At 44.7% G+C, this 24124-nt stretch overlaps 1 protein-coding gene across 1 annotated transcript in view; it reads right to left on the bottom strand.

The window, feature by feature from the left end:
* Positions 1–784: 784 nt before the first annotated feature.
* The window catches only part of LOC140907924 (complement C4-like), a 94460-nt gene continuing 71120 nt past the window's right edge, over positions 785–24124 (bottom strand). Inside the window, exons 34-42 of the mRNA XM_073335234.1 lie at positions 23530–23684; positions 20247–20334; positions 18112–18186; positions 15851–15959; positions 12997–13086; positions 12507–12599; positions 10083–10166; positions 2322–2454; positions 785–926 (exon numbers count right to left, since the gene is read on the bottom strand). Coding sequence (XP_073191335.1) covers positions 785–926; positions 2322–2454; positions 10083–10166; positions 12507–12599; positions 12997–13086; positions 15851–15959; positions 18112–18186; positions 20247–20334; positions 23530–23684 — 969 coding nt within the window. The remainder of the gene's footprint in view (positions 927–2321; positions 2455–10082; positions 10167–12506; positions 12600–12996; positions 13087–15850; positions 15960–18111; positions 18187–20246; positions 20335–23529; positions 23685–24124) is intronic.

Raw genomic sequence — 24124 nt, 5'->3', positions numbered from 1 at the left:
GCCCTATGATGTGCTTAAAATGCTCTGACTGAGCTATACAGATTGCTGTACAGACTTAATTGACCAAGATGTGTTTGTTTTCTATTTATGGGTCAAACATCTACTCCCCTAACTGCCTGTCACAGATATTTGCCTCTCTGGGCATTCTGGTGCAATCATCCATTTTATATATTTCTAAGGGCCTTATTTCCTCAGTGTCTAAGGCCTGGTTTACACTAGGAATTTACATTGGTATAGCTACATCTCTCAAGGGTGTGGAAAAACGCACACCCTTGAGAGAAGTAGCTATGCCGGCCCGTTTTGCCCTCCTTCCCAGTGTAGGTTGTGTCTACACTACAACAGTGCAGCTGTAGCACATCTAATTATTGCCATATACAACAAATACAGCAATTAATGGCAACTGCAGCTATTGTCTGGGAACAGTTTTCTCTGTCTCTGACTGGGGGAGCATATCCTTTAAGGAAGGTATCATCTTCGCCGTTTTTTTAGGGTATGTCTCCAAAGCGACTTAGGTCCCGAGCAATGTAGTTATGCTGACCTAATCTTCTATGTTTCAAGGAACGGCTTGTGCATTTGAAATGATAATTTAGCTGACATTTTTGCCACGCTATCCCCACATAGTAATAAATCCCACCCAGGGAGCAGGCAGTTATTCATAGAAACACACACCATAACAAAACAAGCTCTGTTACATGTTCCTAGAACTTTAATGCTTTATGGGCCATACCAGCACAAGGAAAGAGTAGCACTAACAGGTATGGGGTATGTTGTGTGTCCCCAAGTTTCAAATGTTGCATTTGTTTATCTCGTACACATTCATAAAATCACGGAGGTCAGCGCAAGCTTTTCGGCGAATGGTGGCTCTGCATGTGTTCCCATCTGGAATCTCCTCTATCCAAGTTTGTGAATCAAGTAAGTACTGCATCCTATGTAACAATTACAATAACAAAGGAGGTGTTAGTTAATGCTGAAAGACAGCTTTGCCTAAAGTATGTGACGAGTATAAACACTGTGGGGTCTGATTCATCCCTTGGGCTAACAACTGTAAGGTCAGTGGTGTTGCACCAGCCATGAATCTGGCCCTAGGTCAGATGAACATTGCCTGGTTTCAGGTTTTGCAGCAAACATGAAACCTGATCTGGGCTGGACCAACAAGTTTGCTCAAGTTTTGGATTAGGGCAGTCCTGGGATGATTGATGGTTTGGGGTTTAAACAAAGGTAAATGTGGCAGACTGGGCTAAATTTCACTTTGAGTTTTAGGGGTTCAAAATTTTGTGAAGGGAAATGAAAAAAAATCATACGAATCAGAATTGCTGAGACTCCCCAGCTCACCAAGAGGACTTGCTAAGGTGGTGCAAGGGGGTACACAGAGGAGTAATGGGATAAAATTGGAGTAAAGACATATAGGCAGAATCTCAGGAGACCTACAGTGAGAGCTAGTAGGTGGTAGACTACCAGAAAGATGGTGAAATCCATAGTGCTTCGCCTTCAGTCATTTAAAACTGGACTGGAGAAAGCCACATAGGGAATAGCCTCTAACACAATGAGAAATGCTTTGGGGCCCTATCCGAGACCTACTGAAGACAACGAAGCCTGTCCATTGACTTCAATTGGCTTTGGATCAGGCTACAAGTAGTCCCAGAACTGGGTCCACAGATTTTACTCAGTCCTTCCTGAGGCAAACCCCTACTTCATGCAGTGGAAGCAGCCTTGCTTTGGAGAGTTGTTCTGTCCCCATATACACAGCACAGACGTCCCACTAGAAAGGGCATTTTTGCTTCTTTTTTTAATCCCACTTATCAAAAGAACAAATTCAAATTTGCTCTCCAAACACAAACATAGTTCAAGGGGTTCTCAAGATTCTGAACTCCATAAAGTTTCCCATTCCCCATTTCTTACAGTTATAATACCGTAATCTCGGGGCCAGATTTTTCAAAAATAGCAGCCCATTTTGAGCCTCCAGAGTATGCATGCCAGGCTCTAAGCAGATAATTGTGCATGCAGAATAGGTAACTGGGCGGTTACCAGCTTGGGTCAAGTAGCTGCATGTTACAGTGCAATGACCATTTTGCCTGTGCCATTGCATATTTTGCAGATGGACGTGGGCAGCAGAATCAGTGCCTGAATAAGGGCCTAAACATTTGTCCCAATCCTTTATAAAAAGAGCATTCTAATATCAATAGTATTCCTCAGTTGCAGACTTCCCTGGAAGATAATAGATCTTGGCACATCTGACTCACAGGTCACCTCCCGGTTCAGTATCTGTCGATAGACCTTGCAACATCAGTCAGTATTGCTTATAAAGGAGGCACTTTACTTACTTGTTGTTGCAGTCAATGGTTTGCCCATCTTTCCCCATCAGAAGGTATTGTTTGCCAGCCTCCACATTTAATTTGCAAGATGAACGCTTGAAGAACTGCCGGAGATCACCTATCTGGACAGTTTCATCACCAGCTATTGTGGAAACAAAGAGAGTGCCATAAACCACTTCTGTCTGATACTAGTAAAGAGAGAGAGTCTCTAGTGTTCACAGTAAGAATTATTTTACTGTTGAAAAAACATAGAATTTTAGGGACCGATTGTCCTGCACCCTGCGGAATCATGTACAACATTGCCAAGCAAGTGTAAATTATTTCCATTTGCTTTTAGTAGCTTTTTAAAGCCACTTGACACTGGTGTAAATGACAAGGTGCAGGGAACTGGAGGGTCTAGCCCAGCAGTTCCTGAATTGTGGGGCATGACCCCAGCTGTGGTCGCACCATCAGCAGATTGGGGTGCTGCTATCCCTATTGTGCGTAGGACACCATTTTGTGTCACACAGTGTGACCTCCCATGTACAGGACCTCTGTGTGGCATGATTTCACACATGAGGCACGTGTGAAGTCACCCTGTGTGGAGGATGCCCTTTTGCTCTTTGAAATGGTGTCCTCCAGGCTGTCTAGTGTCCCGCCCAGAAAGACTTCATTAAAATAAGGTTGTGCCAGCAAAAAGTTTGGGAACCTCTGGTCTATCGGAAGCAGATTTTTTGTCCTAGCATTTTATTAACTAACTTTTAAAGTCTGAACGCTACCAGGGTTGATTACTACTAATAAATATTTGACAGTGTTCACTTTATCTTCTGGCACATAGGATATTTGTCACCACTGCACATACACAGTGAGGAATTTTACGTGAAAATTAATAATGAAATGCAATAAGTGGTGCTATTGGCTCCTCAACCCTGAGCACTTATCCCCCCCCACCTCCCAAAACAATTAGGAAATAAAGCTTAAGTTTCCAACAGTAATATTGGCCTTGGCTGCCTAGCACTTGCTAAATTACTTAGTCCCCATTGCAGTAGACTCCATTAGAATACTTAAACCTATCAATTTCTACAGATCTCTGTTCTACTGGAAAACCAGGAAATCTGGGATCCTATAGATCAACTGATGCAGTGCTTTGTTCCAAAACCTAGTTTCCCAGTGGAGCTAGCTGAAAAATTTCAGCTGGAATTTCTCTTAAGGTGTGTTCACACTGGAGCTGATAGGTGTAAACTCCAGCTCACAGACACATGCTAGCTCTAACCAAGCTGGTGCACTAAAAATGCAAAGTGTAGCTGCAGTGGTGTGAACAGTGGGAGGGGCTACCACTCCAAGTACAATCCCATCTGAGACCACAGGGCAGCTAGCCCTCCTCACTACTCATGTTGCCGCAGCTACATGTCGATTTTTAGCACATTAGCTCGCTTAGTGTTCAGCTGGGATTTACAACTTCCAGCTCTGGTATAGATATACCCATAGTATAAGACAAGATAGATGCACACAGCTGGACAAAGAAGTCAAAAGAAATGAGACACTATTGATCAGCATGATAGGCTGTGGTCTCTGCACTGTCATTGCCAAGTATATTGCAGGCATCACAGCAAAGAGGAATTTTAAGGAGAATGAGATAGCTCTGCAGATGTTCACTGGAAGCTCCTCTCAAGCATGAGGGGTAGCACTGGTGAAAAGTGCAAAGGTGCTTGTTTGAAAATGTAACCAGTGGATGATGGAGGCTGGAATCATGGGCCACTCGGAAATGGTTTTGCTTTACTAACTACTGCATTCGCTACCAGGCAAAGCAAAGGCTATAATCACACCTTGACAGGTAACATCTTGCATCCTGAAATACCACAAAGTGATTTCAAAGCATCAGTTCATTCGCACACACTCCAGAGACGCAGTTCATGACTGCTATGCTTATTTTACAGATGAGCAAACTGAGGTGCATAGAAGGTGAATAATTTAATCAACAACACATGGAAAGTCAAAGGCAAATGCTGGGAATGGAGTCCAGGATCCCAGACCTTTGTTCTAACTACTAGACAATGCTTCCTGCCATCCAGGAGCTTTTCACAGACAGAAGAACTGTACTAGACTGTAAATCTTTCCTTTCCAGATAAAAGAAGCAACCATCTGTTCTTCATAAAAAGGACAAAGCAAATAGTTCCACACATTACTGGGAATAAATAAACCATGGGAACATTAGACTGTAAATTCTTTGGGCAGGGACTATGCTTCCTTTTAGGTGCTCAGATATTATGCCTATAGGGGCAATAGAATCATAGAAATGTAGGACTGGAAGGCACCTCGATAGGTTATCTTGTCCAGTCGCCTGCAAATACCTAGATCTGTGAGGCCACTCAGGGTATGTCTACACAGCAAAGAAAAACCTGCAGCTGGCCCATGCCAGCTGACTTAAGCTGCACAGCTGTTTCATTGCTGTGTGGACTTCCAGGCTCGGGCTGGACCCAGGACTCTAGGGCCCTGTAGGCATGGGAGGGTCCTAGAGCTTGAGCTCTAGCCTCAGGTTGAAGCCTACACAGCAATGAAACAGCCCCACAGCTTAGGGTGGCTAGATGCCCAGTTTTCAACTGGAAAGTCCGGTTGAAAAGGGGACCTGACAGTGTCCAGTCAGATCTACTGACTGGACACCCAAAGTCCAGTTACTGTGGGTGAGGGAGACGGGGAGATGTGAAGTCATCATCACCAACAACCCCTACTCAGCCAGGGCCACCTCCTACCTGCATTGAGTGGCTGCAGCTCCCAGCCCAGGTTCTACAGGTGAGTCCCTGCCGACCCAGGCACAGGGGAGTGGGGGGCAAGAGGGGAAAAGCAGCAAGTGATGAGGGGAGGGGGAAAGAGACAGGGCAGGGGTGGGGCCAGTGGTGGATTAAAGATTTTGCTGCCCCTAGGCCCTGAAATAATTGCCGTCCCCCCCCACCCCAGCTCACCTCCGCTCCGTCTCCACCTCCTCCCCTGAATGCGCCACCAGGTCCTGGTTCTCCCCGCTCCCTGCCAGTGCTTGAAACAGCTTTGCGAAGGAGCGGGGAAGAGGGGTGAATGTGGTGCGCTCAGGAGAGGAGGCGGGGATTTGGGCCAATAGGGGCAGGGAGGGGGCGGTGAATGGGGGCGGGGAAGGGGTAGAGTCGGGGCAGGGCTGAGAAAGCGAACCGGTGCCGGGGGAAGCAGCCCCTGGCTGCTATTATAAATTTGCTGCCCCTGCAAATTTGTCGGCCTAGGCATTAATACGCCACTGGGTGGGGCCTCGGGAGAAGAGGCAGGGCAGGGGAGGTTCCAGCACTGGAAGTGTCCGGTTTTTAAATATTACAAAGTTGGCAACCCTACCGCAGCCTGAGCCCTGTGATCTGAGCCAGCTGGCACAGTTCTTTGCTGTGTAGACATACCCTCAAGTCATCCTTACATCCAAAATATGATTCCAAAATTCTGCTCCTTTTGGACATTTTCAAGTCCCCTTGCTGGGGAATCCCCTGGACTAAGGAACTCCCCAGCAGGCACAGATCAGGCAGAGATAGCTTCCATGCCTCCCTCACCACAACCGGAGTGCAACGGGGATGGCGAGCGGCTGAAGTGTGCTGTGCTGTGCTCTTCTCAGCCGACATGTGGTCCCTAGGGGAGAGGTGTCACCTGACACAACTTAGCACAGTTCCCTCCTAACCTGTACAAGGGCTGGGCCTAAGAACTGTGGAACTGGCTGCTGAGTCTCCACTTCTTCTCCTTGATTCCCCCTCTCCTGGCCCGATTTGTGGGGGAGTGGATGCCTCCTTTGCTGGGTGCTCCCCTAGGCTCTGGCACTGCCATTTGAGCACCTACACTGCTCTTATTGGGAGTCCTACAGCCCAGCCAGGAAGCAGGTAATGGAAAATCCAGAGCTACTCTCTCCTTCCAGCCTGCTGATGCTGGTGAATAGGAGAAATGACAGCAGCTTCACAGAGCACAGCCGGCTTACATCCAAACTGTGCCTGCATCTGTGAGGAAAGCAGTGGGAAGCAGCTGCAGGGGAGAAAATGGTAGGGCTGGTTCAAAAACTCCCATTTAAAACTCCCAGGGTCTGACGCAGGGACCCATTTTCCATTCATAACCAACCACAAAGTTTCTTCTAAACACAGTCACCTTTAAGGGCCACAGTTTAGAGCACAACGAGGGCCACAAATTGGCTACTCCGACCTAGGTCAATAACAAACATTAATAAGGATACTACAAATCTCTTGTTACTTTGATAGGTAGCTTTTTAAACCCATCTTAAGTTTTGTTTAAACTGTATAAAGATTAAGAGATTTAGGAAGAAAAGCCTTTAAAAACCAAAGACACTGGTTTTCTGTCTCATTACAATCCACTAACTCACCTTTGCCCTACGACTGCAGAGGTGTTCACTGCCCACTTCATTTTGAAAGATTTCTTGCAACATGTGTTAACTCCCTGTGCTTAACAATCTGTTTCACCTTGTATTTAGCTGTGACACTCTGAGGGCTTGTCTACATTTAAAACGCTGTGCCGACCAGCTAGGTCGATGGAAGAAATCTTATGTCTACCTGGCGCCGTCTACACAGGGACCCAGGTCAGCTTTTCCACACCCCTGACTGACATAGTTAAACCAACCGAATTTTCTAGTATAGACCAGGTCTGAAGAAGAGTTCTGTGGAGCTCAAATGTTTGTCTCTTTCATCAACAGGAATTGGTTCAATAAAATACATTATCTTACCCACCATGTCTCTGAAAAACAAAAGCAGTCATTTCTTTAAAATGGTCTATGCTCACACTCTTTCTTCAAAGCACGCAAACCTAATTGTCGTCATCGGCTATCCCTCGATATGAGGATGTCATCGCTAGGGGGAAAAGTCATGGATGAGACTTAAGATGGTTGAGGAGTCCAATCCATGCTCACCAAGTTCTTCCACATATGTGACTGGTATCTGCTTGGAGAGAGCACAACAGGTATCTGCTTGGAGAGAGCTGGCCAGGATGCTGTACATTCTCCTTCCTTCTCAGCCTCTTGAGCAAGGTGATTCTCTTCAAAATGGGCTGAGGCTTGATGTGTGATGTGACACCACTGCAGTCTGTTGCTAGCCAGCTCTTCCCAATTCGTGGGGTCCCAATTCGTGGCCTCCCTTCTTAAGATACTTTCAGGGTGTTCTTGTAGCATTTCCTCTGACCCCTGCAAGTCCTCATACCATGATTAAGTTGAGAAAAGAGGACTTGCTTCGGAATACTAGTATCAGCCATCCACACACAATGACCAGCCCAGCGAAGCTGATGATTCATAATCTTCACCTCAGCATTGGTGATGTTAGCTACAGAGAGAATGCTGGCGTTGGTGTTTCAGTGCTTAGTGTAGCAGTCAGAATCAGAAAATCTAAATCTCCAGTGGTGCTGACCTGCCCTACAATGATGCATCCTAATATGCCCGTGGTTTTCAACCTGTGGTTCATGGACCTCTGGGGGCCTGCAGACTATGTCTAAGGGGTTCGTGAAAGGTTGTCGGTAACACAGAACTATAGTTTTCAACCCTGTGGTCCATGGACCCATGGGGCCTTGCAGACTGTGTCTAAGATTTCCAAAGGGGTCCGCACCTCCATTCGAAATTTTGTAGGGGTCCATAAATGAAAAAAGGTTGAAAATCACTGTGATATGCTATTCCCTCAGAAACGAATACATAGGACATTCACTTCGCAGCCATAACAGGGATCATAATAAGAACATAAGAATGGCCATACTGGGTCAGACCAAAGGTCCATCTAGCCCAGTATCCTGGCTTCCAAAGAAAAAAGCCATTCAGTAATATATGCTGTCCTACATGAGCATTGCTCCCCTGAGTAATACAGCAAGTGCTGCAGATTTGTTCTGTTGTTCAAGACTTATAGAGCATGTATGCCACATAGTGGACTCAATTTCCCTTACATCTAGGAATGAAAAGGAAAACAAAGATGGATTGGGCTTGCTTACTTGAGCAATTATGTCATTTTGCCTCAGGCCCATTGTAATTAAATTGCCATCATTTTTTAAAATTCTTATGGCATGTAGGTAACTGTAGGACTCATGCTGTAGTCTGATAGGTGTTCAAATCTGTGGGGAGATTGTAACTATTTGAGAAATCACCATAATAAGCTGGGAGAATAAGAGAAAGAGAACCTTGCAGTCTATGGATTTCCTGGCTTAGCTCCTGTAGATTTTCTAGAACTAACAGATACATCCAGCATGTTGCTGGACTCCCCCAGAGTCACTGTTCCTAGCATCCTCACGCTCCATATAGACAATGCCAAGAACTGCATTATCCTACCTCCTGCACTTGGAAACCACAGGGTTCACATAAGCTCTCTCTGGACATCTTCAGCCAAAAACTGGACCACTGGGCACATAACAAAAGTTCTTCTCATCCAGGTGTGACTACCACTCATCCAGGCAAAGATCAGTGCCTTCATTCCATCCCGTCTGGGGAATGAATGAACAAGGCTGGAGTGACCATGGAAGCTTTTGGAACTTTTAAGTTTTTCAGATTGTTCTGGGAAGGCAAACCTCCCACCTACAAGACCAAGAGGTTGACAAGCTACTACAACCAATTGATGTCCACAATGGCTGAACTTCCCCTGGGATATTATCCTTCCTCTTCTCCCACAACTACTGTGAAGACTTCCTGGTTTACTGACGAACTAGGTAAATGGAAGTGTGTAGGCAGGGGGCTAGAATGGTGGTGGTACAAAACCTGCTTTGAACCCACCCACCATCAGCACAGTCTTTTGCAGGACTGCGCCACTGCAGCAATGGAAGCAAAAACAATCTTCTCTTCTGTCATCACAGGTACAAAATCCAGGCTGGAAAGGCTACTCTCTATAGTTCACCGGCTAACTGGACTTCATAATCCATCCATCGGCTTTTAGCACCAAACCGTGTGAAGAGCTCTCATATCATCACGTGGGAATGATCAACTGAATCTGAGAGAAGCTTTTAAAAGACAGGAAACCCTAAACTGGACCAGATAGGTCTAACCACACGCTAACCCAATACAGTTCAACTCTATCACACTAAATGAGGGTCTAGAAACTTTGAGAAATATTTGAGCCGCTGTCTGTAAAACAAATCCATCTTCTTCTTGGCTGGTAAAAGCCCGTAAGTAACAAACTCTGTCCACCATGAAAAGAAAAGACCAGTGCCTTCCTTTCAGAGACACAAACTAATATGCAAGACATATGTGTGAAAATATCTAATAATAAAACTCTCCACTGGTCTTATCTCCCTGAAAGGGAGTATGTACTGCTCCTAGTGAGCAGCATTTTATTGCTCTGAAATGTTTAGGTCTATTTTCACCAGGTTTGTTTCCCATTGGGACTGGAACTGACAATGTGCTGATACAGCATGAGAAAGGCAGGTCTCTGGGTATCCCTAGCTGGGACAGGAGTGGAAGTCCAGTCCTGCTTTAATAAGATTCCCAGCCTTACTTTACAGACTCAGAGAGGTTTGGATGGCCTGTATAGCTATTCAGATTTGAGGTGCTCATTCTAAACTGAATTCCAACTTGAAATCTGTTGATGTTCACCCATTGTTAGTACGGTTGTTCCTAATTACTAGCAAATATCTGTCTTAGTCCTGCCAAACAGATTTTTCATTGGTTCTCTAGTACAATGGCCTGAGCATTTCTATTAAAACATAGAAAATGGAACTATTGAATATGTATTATTGTCCTTGGAATGCCACCAGTTTTGTAGAAAAAATTACTTTCCTAGGAGAATGCCAGATTTTGCTGTAAATGAATGCAAAGTTTATACTTACCGACTTTTATGATTCTTTGGATTTCGGTCTCATAGTAATCAAAAACATTCTTTTGTGTTATCCCAAGGATCTTTACGTGGTATGCTGCAACAGGATAGTATTTGTGTGAGGATGGATGCAAATATTAAATAGCATAGAGAAAGGAAAATCAAATACACTTTAAGTGATTTCCAGCACAGAGGCAGATGTGCTACCAAGTGGTACATGAGAGAGCTGAAAGACAAGAGGTAAGGTATGTACTTGGCAAGGCAGACATTGATCAGGAGTTTGTGGGGTTGAACCCCCTCTGCCAAATGTGACATTATCCTCCCACTTAGAGATAGGCCAGACTATACCAGTAGATTTCCTGGACTGCTGCACTGGGAAAGGCCTGCCTTTTTCCTATCACTGCATTCATTTGCACACCACTAAAGCTGCTGAGCCAGAGTCTTCCTCCAGTTTCTCCTGCACCCTGCATATCCTAGAGAGGAGCCAGAGAGACAAATCAACATATGAAGAGGTATTTAGCTAACTCAGCAGATTTGGGAAGGAAGGAAACTCGAGAAGGAGTCACCTACTGTTTGCTATCCCCTTCCTACCAGGAGAGTTCAGTGGCTGAGGCATTAGCTTAGGCTATAGGAGACCGAGGTTCAATTCCCTACTCATGGATATCTTGGGTGGCCTTGGGCAAGTCATGTAGCCTCTCTGTCCCTATCTGTACAGCACTTCCCTACCTTGCTGGGGTGTTGTGAGGAAAATACATTACAGAGTGTGAAGCTATTTGAGATCTATTAATGAAAACTGCTATATAAGAAATAGGCCTTATCATTATTACCTAACACCAGGGACCATGAGGTCAGAGGCTCCAATGCCACTGGTCTTCTCTGAACCAGAGTAACATACTGGTATGCATTCTTTCTTGCCCCCCAGCCCTCACCCAGCCAGACTTCTCATCACCCACTCACTGCCCTTCTCCCCAGCCCAGACGAATTCTTTAGAAACCTCTCCTTTTCTCTCCTCTGTCCAGAATGACGGCCCTAATACCCACTTGTCTCCCCATCCCAGACAGGCTCCATGCCAGACACAGAAACTCTGCTCAGTTTAGGGGAGGTTCATTATAGAGAATTTACCATTATAGATGTAAGGGTCTAAATGAACTGAATGAATTCTCCCCTGACAGCTAGCTGGGAAGGGGAGAGACTTCCAGAGCAAACTGTATTTACATGTTTCAGAGTAGCAGCCGTGTTAGTCTGTATTCGCAAAAAGAAAAGGAGTACTTGTGGCACCTTAGAGACTAACCAATTTATTTGAGCATGAGCTTTCCTGAGCTACAGCTCACTTCATCGGATGCATACACCTACTCTGCTTAGATATACAGCAGATAGAGCACTGTTGCTCAAAATGATCAACTTTGGCTGGTGTTGGGTTACAAATCACTTTAGTACTGAATGCAGGGGTAGAGGAAATGCTGTTACCAAAGTTGTTGGCGTTACTGCATGAATACAGGCAAGCAGGACTGTGCTTAACCTGTCCCAAATGAGGAGGTCACCCTCAGCTGAAAGGACTTCATTGAGTCAAGGGCTCAAATGCCAGAGCACTGTGAAAGTAGAGGGGTGGGGAGAGGTATTCCAGCCAGGAGGTGTAGACCCTCCCCCAAGGGTTTCCCTGTACTGGTTTAACCTGTTACCCCCAACTGTTCAAAGAAAGGGCTAAATAGGCTACACTAAGAGACTGCTGTTCAGAGGTCACAGCAGAGAGACAGGAGGCAGCAGAAGGTGACTGACAGTTGGCTGGCAAACGAGTGGCTGGTGAGTCGGAGAGGCGTGGTGAGTGGCTGGCGGAGAGGTGCGGTGAGCAGGTGGCCGGCAGAAGTGGCTGATGGGAGTGGCCGGCAGGCCAGATGGTGGAGAGGAGTGGCCAGCAGGGTGGCTGGCAGAGAGGACCAGAGCAGAGCCCTGCAGAGAGGCATGGCAATCAGCCAGCAGGGTGGCTGGCAGAGAGGGGCGGTGTGCGAGTGCCCAAGCAGCGGAGTGAGTAAGATCAGGCACATGAAAGGGACTTTTGGATTGCTGGACTTAAGACCCTGAGGGGAAAAGGACACTGCTCTACTGCCTTGGGGGTGGGGTCTTTTGCTCATGGTTTATGTTTATGAACCCTGTTTGCAGTGTTTTCCCAAATTAATGCTGAGTTACTTCCATCCTTTTATCAAAAGTTTCTTTTCTACACTGTGTTTGCGAGTGGGGAAGTATTGCCTCTCAGAGGCGCCCAGGGGTGGTGTGTAATTTTCCCAGGTTACTGGGTGGGGACTCAAGCCAGTTCTGTGTTGTATTGATGGAAAGGGACCACTTGATATTGAACCTGGACCTGGTGGCTTCACCTGGCAGAGGGGTCACAGAGGGAAACATCAAGTTTAAAAGACATCAACAAACATCTTTCATGTCTTACCATAGTCTACAATAGGGTCGTAGCATGCAAAGCTTTCACGTGCACCTGCTTCCATGGCTTTATTGAAAGTCATTCTTCTTTGTGGACAGGGACCTAGATTGAACAATGTAAATATATATTCAACAGTCCCATCCTATCCTAAGAGAAACAAATGACTGGAAGCTAAAGCAAGACAAAATTCAAACTCGAAATAAAGCACACTTTTTTAACACTTCAGGTAACTAACCATTGGAACAATGTACCTAGGGATATGATGCATTTTTTTTATCACATTGAAACTTTAAATCAAGACTGACTAGCTTTCAAACAGAAGTTATGGTCTTGGTGCAGATACTACTGGGTGAGGTTCTAGGGCCTGTGTTTTGCAGGTCAGACTAGATGATCATAATTGTCCCTTCTGGCCTTAAAATTTATGAATCTATGAGCAGCTGGCTGCTATGAATAAAGAATTCATTTGGAACTGATTCAGTCACATTTATCATTACCGTACCTTCAGCACACTGGCAAACTTCCGCATGGCACAGTTTTGATAACATGGCACTCTGTTTGGGTGCATTGTAAAATACACTGCATTTTCTCCCTAAAGAAAGGAAACAAAATAATTGAATTCTCAAGCAGCCTAAATTGAAAAAGGTAATGATGGGCCAGAGTGCAGAGTTCACCTTTGCAACCAAACTTCCCCAGTGCACTGAGGGTGCTTCTGTGCAACCTGAATGAGCAACTGCAGTCCCTTAAATCTATAATACTGATGAGAACTCATTGTTTGGATTCCAACTGAAAAATGTGTTTAATTTTAAACCCCTGTTTCTTTTTTGTTTCACCACATAAAACATCTGTTTAAAAAGGGACACAGTCAACACTAATTTACAAGTTTTAAATAATGTCTATTAAGGACCTTTGTCCTATGAGCCATCTTTCTATCTCTGGGCCAGATGGTGTAAATCAGCATGACTCCTTTGACTTCAGTGGAGCTAGGTCAATTTACACCAGCTGCAGATCTAGCCCTATGTTTTCATTGTGCTAAGAATTATGGCAGGTGGGGAAGGTCAGAATCTAAACAGCCCAGGATGGGGGTTTAGACTGGGCCCCAAGTGGTTGCACTTTGGAGCTCTGGAGTTTGTTCTCTGCTATCCTCATCTGCTAGCAGGGGAAGCCTGAAGAGAGAAGAGAAAGAGAACTTAACAACCTTACTGCTTTTAAGTCCCACAAGGAGTGGGACTTTGAGCAACCTCACATCAGGTATCTTTCTTTTGCAAGTATAGTTCACTGCCTTAGCATTTACAGAGAAGAGAGCAACAACTTTGCTCCCGGTATTATATGGGTCTGAGGAGGCCATTGCCTCTCAGGGTATGTCTACACCACAAATGAAGGTGTGACTGTAGCACGGGGAGGCAAACCTGTGCTAGCTTTAATCTAGCTAACACAGATTACAATAGCAGTGATGTGGTAAAACAGGCTAGCCCCCTGAGTAAAAGCCTGCTGGGGACTCTGGGAATGTATTGAGGTTGCTAGAACCGTGCCACTATGTCTTCACTACTATTGTTACTCATGCTAGCTAGATTAAAGCTAGTGTTGGTATGCCTACCCATGCTCTAGTCACACCTTCATTTGCAGTGTAGACATAACTTGAAAGGCACTGTCTTCGCTATGGTTTGATGATGTTTACACTGAGAGCACTGCCGCCTCTGACTTTCTTTGAACAGTCTCTCTTTTATTTCTCACCCATCAAGTACCATACACTGACTATTTAGCTTTATCCTGGTTTAATCAGAACTTCAGTTGTATTTTGGCTCATAAATCTGATCACTCCAAATACCAATGGCTCAGTCTTCAGTCAGAGTCAAGCAAGGGGGGGAGGGATAGCTCAGTGGTTTGAGCATTGGCCTGCTAAACCCAGGGTTGTGAGATCAATCCTTGAGGGGGCCATTTAGGGATCTGGGACAAAAATTGGGGATTGGTCCTGCTTTGAGCAGGGGGTTGGACTAGATGACCTCCTGAGGTCCCTTCCAAACCTAACTTTTTATGATTCTATTAGCATAATTTAATTTAGTTTCTGTCTGCCTATTGCTACAATTCCCAATAGTCTTCTTCCTTACCCCCAGGCTCCTTTATTTTAGCAGCTAAAATGAAATCTGAGATATTTAGATGGGAATAAGAAATGCACCATACCTTTGTATAGTATATAAAAAGCTGTTATAGATGATCCCAACCAAAGCCCCAGATTCAAACAGTGCCGAAGTTTGGATGCTCCTAAATTCTGGATCTGGATTTTGCAACTGGCACCTAGCTTTAGAATAGACCATACCAAAACCGGAAACACCCCATTTTCCCTAAAACTTTGAAATCTGTATCTAGATCTTAATTTTGCAACTTGGTTCCATTTCTAGAAATCAAGAAGTGTAAATGAAATACTCTGTCTTACTATGTCTGTAGAATGCCTAGCACAACAAGGCTCTGATCGGGGACTCTAGATTCTACTGGAAGGCATTTAATATTTTGCAGCTGAAGTGTCTCCTTTCTATAAAAGGACTTCTAAGAAGCCTAGGATTTGGAGGACTTAGCTGGTTTGGGGGTTGGATGTTTTAAAGGAAAAAATGTGGTCTAATAAACAAAGCACAGTGGTGGACAGAGCCACAATGGAAAGCTTAAAGGGGAAAACATTCTGTAAAACATTTACTGTTTCTTGAAAAAAAAAGTTCTGATGCAAATTCATCAATTAAACATTTTCTAGTCGATAACGATCCACACTGCAAATACCACCACCATGTATGGCACTACGTGATCACCGTGCTAACAGTACCATCAGAGGCCAAAGTTTGAATCAACATAGAGACTGAACTAGTCTCTTTGGCCCAGATCCTCAAAGGTATTTAGAAATCTAACTCCCGTTTAATGGATTGAATAAGGCACCAAAATACCTTTGAGAATCTGGGCCTTTGTCCTTAGAGTTGATCCCAGGGACAAATTTGGGGAAGCTTGGTTTACTGCTGCTTGTGCTCTATGTGATCTGTGGAGATCCATCTTACACAAGTATGAAAAGTTCACTTAAAAACCTCATACAAGTAAAAATATGAATTTTCAGTCTCCGGCAATCAATGCAAACCAGGAGATCACTTCTTTAAAAGATCTCTGTTAAAGTGTGCTCTCACTGTGACATTACCAATCATTATTCAGAGGGGAGTCTTTTCATTATGCAGTGTAAAAAAAATACATTGATTCACACATCGCATTCCAATATACTAGGGTTTCCTCTCAATGGACAGAAGGGAAAAATTCAGTCTTGGCCTCTTGCCCTTTCTAAATAGTTTCATGTTCATTTTTTCTATACTGCTGGGTCAGCTTACCAGGGTTGTAAAAATCATAAATGATGGCGTTTGCTGGCTGTACGAGACCCATGGGATTGATTTGCTTAGCCCCGAACGACACACAGTCTGGTTCAGATCCATTACTGAGCTGCAGAAAAAAAGCAAACAGGAACAACATTTGTTACAAAAAGAGAATTAATGCTCCCCAACCACTCCCCAATTTATTCGTGCCTATAGCGTTGGATCTGCTGACCACTTTTTTTTCTGACCGCATAGCTGAATTAACTGGCTGCTTCAGCCACAAGTGCATAAGGTTGTTCCTTCCCAGGTTATTGGGAGCTTTGACTCAATATGCTAAAGACTTGCTATTAAAGAATAAGCAGGTTTATTGGCTGTGTTCAGCATTGGTGGTCTTCTCTTTCTGAGATCCTTGCTCAGGAAAGTATCCCTAATCATCAGAGCTCTTGCTTTCTTTTAAGCATGTGATTAAGTCCCACTGAAGTCATCCTGAACAGGAATGGAGGCTTAAAGGCTTTCCTGAATCAGGCCCTAACATCCCAAAGTGCCCTGTGCCAGTATACACTGGTTCTTTTATAGAACTAAGGGACAGCTTTAGACCTGTGTTAACTAGGTAACTGCATAGGGCCTGTGGCAGGGTGGACTAGGTCCGGAGGCCCCCTGTTGGAGGCCTTGTGGTCCTGCATCACCCTGTCCCAGAATAGAGCGGCGAGAAGTCCTCTAGTCTAGGCAGCCTAGAGCGGCTGCAGAAGAGTGGCCAATCAGATGGGCTGCTTGAGCCACCAATAAGGGGCCAGAAGGGCCAGATAAAAGGCGAGCAGCAGAGCAGAGCCTTCAGTGGCTGCGTGGAGCTTGATAAGGGAGGATCAGGTGTGTGGCTGGACTGTGGATAGCTCACTGCAGAGAGCTCATCAGATAGAACAGAGCCCAGCGAAGGCTGCCAAAGACTGGGTGCCTGGCTGGATGGATAGAAGAGCAGCAGAGCTGTCAAAAGGTCAGTGCGAGCAGGCTGAGCCTGGGGACTGAGCACAAAACCTGGCCAGACCAGACAAGGGTACCGAGATGTGCCCTGCTGGTCTGGTAGCAGACTGAGCCCAGGGAGGGCTGCTGAAATGGACACCAGTTGAGGGTACGGAGATGGGCCCTGGCTGCATGTATGAAGAAGGCAGTGCCTCTGGGAAGAAGCCTAAGAGCTATGGCCCCATACCAGGGCAGTGATAAGAACTCAGGACTGTATACCCTGGAAGCGGGGGGAGCATGGGTGGCTCAGCTGGAGGGCTAAGCTGCTGAAGACCAGCTGAGAGAACCACTGGCTGGGGGAGGGGTAGTGCTTGTGAGAGAGGTGGGTGGCACCCCATTGAAAGAACAAAAAAACAAAAGCAGGCTCACACCTAACCAAGAGAAAGGGGGACATCCACGAGAGGTGGGTGCTCCCTCTCTCCCCCATGAAAAGAACTGTGTTTGCAGGCATTATTGGCCAGAGAAAAGGGGGCATGCACAAGAGGTGGGTGCTGACCCTGTTACAGTTTATTTACATATGTTTATGATCCCCACATAAACACAGCCACTTTGTCAGCCATAGCAGCACTAACATATCTAATTTTTTTCCCTCTAGTTTGGCCCTTGTCCTTAATTTCTTTTCTTGCTGCTACCTTCTGCGTAAATCACGTGCTAGTGGCATCTGTGCTTGCGTATCACTTAAGGATGTGAAGTATCTTAAATGGCTGAAGGAGGCAGTCGCCATGTGAAGTGATGCCACAGGCACGTCAGGGGCATTGTAGGTACCCAGAAGGCAGATAATTTGAGGATGTCCCTGTACATCTCTCTTGTCACGGGCCCTGATCCAGCAAAGCACATATTTAACTTTACACATGTGGAAACACACTATCTGTAATGGAATTACTCTCATGCCTGAAGTTATGCACATGCATAATTGCTTTGCAGGATTCGGGCCCTGGGGCCTCACAAATATTAGCAATTATTCTGGCTTGAATGGATTCATTAGGGGCTCTGTGACTACTTTGTTCCAAAGTCCTGGTCTAGAACATGGTATTAATCTTTCTGGGTATTACAAAGGCCTAAAGATACTTTTGGAAAAGAATGGGTATGTCCTCTAATCAATACATGATGGTGCACTGCTGTCCTGTGTCTGGGTGGACTACATTGATCTCATCAGCAGTACCAGCAATATACAGATTTAAAAGATATGCCTGTGAACAAACTCTCTCTTCTTCATAATATCACCTGACGGAAGTTGGAAAAGTCATACAGGATTCACTCACCTCTCCAAAGTAGAGCAAAACCTTTCCTTCTTTGTATTCAAAGTGGTCGATGTATTGGTCTGCAGACTTTACCAACTTGAAAAACAGAAACATCATTTTTACCTGGATTTAAAATCGGTTTTGGCTTATGCTGGCTGTTTTAAACTGCCTAGCTGGGTATAGTACTGGACTGGTTGATTCTTCCTTAGAATGAACAGACTCATTCCTTGGTCTGCTGTTCCTTTTATGTGGTGGAGGACTTAGGCAATTTTCTGGATGAGTATATGGAGGGACTGTTTGCTCATTTTTATTGTATTTTATTTATTAAATCCATTTATGAAGGACCTATTGTGAGAATCTAATGGTCATAATACAAAAGAGTACAAAAAGTTAAGATTTGAGTTGACTCAAACAGCCAAACACCATATCCAGCCAGGGACTATTTTTTTAAAAAACGTCTAGTAGGACAAAGCCAGTAGTCATCAGACAAAAGCAATCAATCCCTAACCAAGGGTACCTCTAAACTATGTGCGCTAGTGGTGCAATTTGCAGCCCACCTACCTAAGGCTGTCAGTTAATCGTAATTAACGCAAATATTAATTGTGATTTTAAAAAATTAATTGCGATTAATCGCACTGTTAAACAATAGAATACCAATTGACATTTATTAAATATTGTGGATGTTTTTCTGCATTTTAAATATATTGATTTCTATTACAACATGGAATGGAAAGTGTACAGTGCTCACTTTATATTATTTTTGATTTATAATATTTGCACTGTAAAAATGATAAAAGAAATGGTATTTTTCAGTTCACCTCATACACGTACCATAGTGCAATCTCCTTATTGTGGAAGTGTAACTTACAAATGTAGATTTTTTTTTGTTACAGAACTGCACTCCAAACCAAAACAATGTAAAACTTTAGAGCCTACAAGTCCACTCAGTCCTACTTCTTGTTCAGCCAATCGCTAAGACAAACAGATTTGTTTGCATTTACAGGAGATACTGCTGCCTGTTTCTTATTTACAATGTCACCTGAAAGTGAGAACAGGCATTCACATGGCACTGTTGTAGCTGGCGTTGCAAGATATTTACATGCCAGCTACACTAAACATTTGTATGCCCCTTCATGCTTCGGCCACCATTCCAGAGGACATGCTTCCATGCTGATGACGCTCGTTAAAAAAATCAGTTAATTATTACATTTGTGACTGAACTCCTTGGGGGAGAATTTTATGTGTCCTACTCTGTTTTACCTGCATTCTGCCATATATTACATGGTATAGGTGTCTTGGATGATGACTCAACGCATGTTCATTTTCAGAACACTTTCACAGCAGATTTGACAAAATGCAAAGAAGGTACCAATGTGAGATTTCTAAAAATAACTCAACGCTCGACCCCAGGTTTAAGAATCTGAAGTGCCTTCCAAAATCAGAGAGGGGCAAGGTGTGGGGAATGCTTTCAGAAATTTTAAAAGAGCAACACTCAAACTACAGAACCCGAACCACCAAAAAAGAAAATCAATCTTCTGCTGGTGGCATCTGACTCAGATGATGAAAATCAACATGAGTCGGACTGCTCTGCTCAACATGTCATCAGCATGTACCCATGTCCTCTGGAATGGTTGAAGCATGAAGGGACATATGAATCTTTAGTGCATCTGGCACATAAATACCTTGCAATGTGTTGTATAATCTTTTGTTGATCATATTTACAGTGCAAATATTTGAAATAAAAAATAATAAAATAATCTAAAGTGAGCACTGTACACTTTGTATTCTGTGTTGTAATTTAAATCAATATATTTGAAAATGTAGAAAAACATCCAAAATAGCTAATACATTTCAATTGAATTCTATAGTTTAACAGTGCAATTAAAACTGCAGTTAATCACAATTTTTAAAACAGTGATTACATTTTTTTTTAGTTATTTGCATGAGTTAACTGCGACTGATCAACAGCCCTAACTCTTTCCATAATGAAAATGTCTGTCCCGATTCTCAGTTTCTTGTTAATTATTCTGCAAACTTTTGAGAGAAGTGGGGCTAAAAACCAACCTTTTTACTCTTCTGATAAACACAGACTCCCAAAGAACAGTGCAAAAATAATAAATTAAATTACAGATGTCAGTGAAAGAAATGCTCCTCACCTGCTCAAGTTCAGCTGTGTCAGGTTCCAAGCCACTTAAAAGTGAGAGATCAACTAGAGACATCTTTGGTATATTGGGACCTGCAGACCTGTTAAGGAAAATTGCTGTCAGTAAATGCTTACATTGTACAACGTATGCAGTGTTGCTGTCGCCATGTCAGTCTCAGGACATTAGAAACACTAGGTGGGTGAGGTAATATCTTTTACTGGACCAAATTCCATCGATGAGAGAGACAAGCTTTCTGTGTAACCTTGTCTCTCTCACTAATGGAAGTTGGTCCAATAAAAGATGTTACCTTCCCCACCTTGTCTCTCTAGATTGTACATTTAAATTTTGTTATAAAGAGGGTCATCTGAAGAGCTTGGCCATTCCTGCCTGGTGTTGATGAAACAGATTATGATTCCCATTGCCAATGAATACAATCCAAAGTTTCCCTAGCAGCCATTTATTTAAACTTATCTACCTAGGAAAGTAAATAGCTTAAATTTATGTCTAGGGACTAAATTCATAAATATCCAAAGATCTGTTGTACTTTTCTAATGCACTTTAATTCCGCTCCTTTCCCAAATTCTTCGGAGTTAGATTATTTTTATTGAGCCATCCCCAAGAAGCCAGAGATGATGATGGTATGTTACGTTTACACAGTGCCTCTCATCAGACGCTGTCCAATGTGCTTTACAAATGACAGTGGCTCTTTGATAATTCATGCTGTGGTAAACCACAACCCCTTAAATACACACTGGATTGCAAATATGCAGTACACTGTGCTGGGGAGGACAATGCAGATATTATCACGAGCCACTGAAGGAGTCTCACATCACTCATTGCCACTGGCCCTGGAACCAGGTGAGTCCTAGTCCTCCTCCCACTCTTGATGCTGCTATTCCCTGGGGGTAGCTAGACCAGGTGGTCACTGCTCCCAAGGCTCTACGAGTGGCAGTGGAAGAGCCAGATTCCAGCAGGGCAGTTGGCCTGTTAGAATGGTTGTTACCACCACCTGCCTCCTCTGAAATGGGGGTTCTGAGGAAGGCCACTGCCATGCGCTCTCTGGCGGCCCTAGCCTAACTGTGGGAGCAAGCAAAATGGCAGCTGTAACCCTATTCTGTATAGGACGCTATGTTCTGCCAGCTCTGCCCTTTCCAACTTCTTGATTAGCAAACAACAAGACATCCCCTCCCTGCAAACTAGAGTGGTAGTAGCCATCTTCTTTACTCACTATGGCTGGCCTGGGGCTACAGAGGAGGTGGCAGCACCTCTCTAAAAAGCAGTGCAGCATTATGAATGGGACAGCTGGGGTAGGTACCTTTATCCCCATTGCAGCTGCTAATTTACTGGAGTAGCTCTTCCATATGATCAATAAATCAAGTGGCAGTTGCCTCCCCTCAGGGTGTTCAGTCAGACATTACCAAACAACCCTAGCAGTCACAGCAATCACTTCCCCAAGTGTCCATAGCTAATGCTACATTTTAGTCATGGGTATTTTTAGTAGAAGTCAGGGGCAGTAAACAAAAATTCATGGCCCGTGATTGTGCATGACTTGTACTATGTACCCCTGACTAAAACTTGGGCTGGGGGCTGCAAGCTCTGGGGGGCATGGTCTGGGGACACAGGGGGTGCTGGGGGGATGGCACAGGACCCCCACTGGTGCTGTGGGGGCAGGTGGTGGTGTGCAGCCCAGGACTCCTGCTGTTGCCGGGGTGGAGGGTTGTTGGGGCGGGTAGGCTCCCTACCTGCCTCCTCGTGTCCCTGCAGCTCCTAGGGGGAGGGAAAGCCAGGGGGGTTGCATGCACTGCCCCTGCCACAAGCTCTGGCTCCACAGCTCCCATTGGCTGGGAACCATTGGCCCCCCCACTACCCTAAGGTAAGAGCCTCCCCGCACCCCAACCCCCTGCCCCAGCTCTGATCCGCCTCCCACAACTAAACTGCCCCAGCAGCGGCTGGTGCTGCTGGCCCAGGGCTGCACCGGCCTCTGCAGAAATCATAGAGGTCACAAAGTCATGGAATCCATGACAGACACACAGCCTTATCCATAGTTAATGAGCATATTCACATATTCCTGTAGGGGGCTCCAACACAGCAGCTACAGGAGGACTTCAATGAGCAGCCTAGCACCCAAAATGCAACACTGATGGGCACTTTCAAAGTGCCCCTTATTGTATCTTGATCCCATGAGGTAGGTACTAAATGCCTTCACCTCCCATTATTGTATGCAGGGTTGTTGTAGCCATGTGGGTCCCAGGATATTAGAGAGACAAGGTGGGTGTGGTAACATTGTTTATTGGACCAACTTCTGCTAGTGAGAAAGACAAGCTTTCAAGCCACACAGAGCTCTTCTTCAGGTCAGACCTGTGTGACTCAAAAACCTGTCTCTGTCATCAACAGAAGCTGGTCCAATAAAAGATATTACCTCACTCACCTTGCACCTCACCTCCCATTGACACACATACAGAACAAAAGCAAGTTACAAAGTCCTGCCTAAAACTGTGAGCTGCCACTGCTTAAAAGCCACCATTGCACAGGAGGAGAGTGAAACAGCAGCCTTAACAAAGGCCCTTCTCACCCATTGGGATCCAGTGCCTCTACTACCCAACTACCAGTTTCTCTTCATTCCCATGGTTCCAACAGAGCCAGGGGCACTGAGAGCCCGACTTTCCCCTCTGCTCTCCACACAACAGCACCGCTAACCAGTAGTAAATGGACTAGCTGTTTTCCAGGGCATTAAAGAGTGCAAGGGAGCAGAGGAGAATATGTGACATCCACAGGGAGAGGGAGGTTACTCACACAGGGCACACGCCAACACTCCATAATCTGCAAACTACACTATTATCACTGAGGTTCCCCTCCTCTTGAGTGTAGTTCATTGAGTTTCTGTTGTTTACATCTGCTGAAGTGCAACCACCTCTGGGGTGTAGAGCAGCAGCCAGGTGAATAGTTGGCATACAACACAACTATGTGGCTATAAGGCAGGAGTAAATTTTTGACCAAGAACACTGGGGCAAAATCTTCCATTAAAACAAACAAACAGACAGACAAACTATTCTTTAATGTTATGCAGAACAGAAAGGAGCTTGGTGTTTAAGATCTTGTGTGAATGGCCCATACCCCATACACTGCATGGAAATCAGCTTTACTGTCTAGGAAGACAAAGAGCTGAGCCACCATGCCAGGATTTGAATGTGTGCTTCCAGAAAGACAACAGATGGCAGAAAGATGTATAAGACCAAGACTTCCTAACCAAAAGTGTGTAATCTCACTAATAAAGTTAACCTAGTCCCAAACCTACCTGACACAGACTTTGTATCGTAATGATTCTGTTTTACCGGGAACAGGCACCTCTCTTTTCCTTCTATTGCGGATGTCAAACCATTCTATCTGGCTCATGGGCTCATCTCTTCTGGTTTCCATAGCATAGTCCGCCTCATAATCATAGTCCTCTTCCTCAGCGTCCAGAGCACCTGGAGGTGTCAGACACAATCAGACAGCGGCAGAGTGGGATGAAAAACCTGCTGATTGCTCTCCTCTTTGCACTTTGTGAGGAATCAGCGCTGACTCCTGCCTCCTCCACTGCTTTTAGAAACTTCATTTTCCTCAGTCTCATTATCTCATGTATCTTTTAAATTAAAGCTTGAAATAAATGCCCTCAATAATCACCATTATTTTTAATTTGTATGAAAGTAGCACCTAGAGGTCCCAGCTGAGATTGGGGCCCCGCTTGTAAATACACAAAGGCAATTCCTGCCCCAAAGAGCTTACAATCTAAGGAGAAAAGACAGACAGCACTCAGTGGAGGTACTCCAACTGAAGTAATTTCAGTATAGTAAATAGCTAAAAGACAGACACAGGAAATATTAACTCTTTTTGGGCAGGAACCATGATAC

This window comes from Lepidochelys kempii, chromosome 1 (assembly GCF_965140265.1).
Source record: "Lepidochelys kempii isolate rLepKem1 chromosome 1, rLepKem1.hap2, whole genome shotgun sequence".
NCBI lineage: Eukaryota > Metazoa > Chordata > Testudines > Cheloniidae > Lepidochelys > Lepidochelys kempii.
Note: the sequence above shows the minus strand (reverse complement) of the source record. Positions and strands in the feature narration are given on the sequence as shown.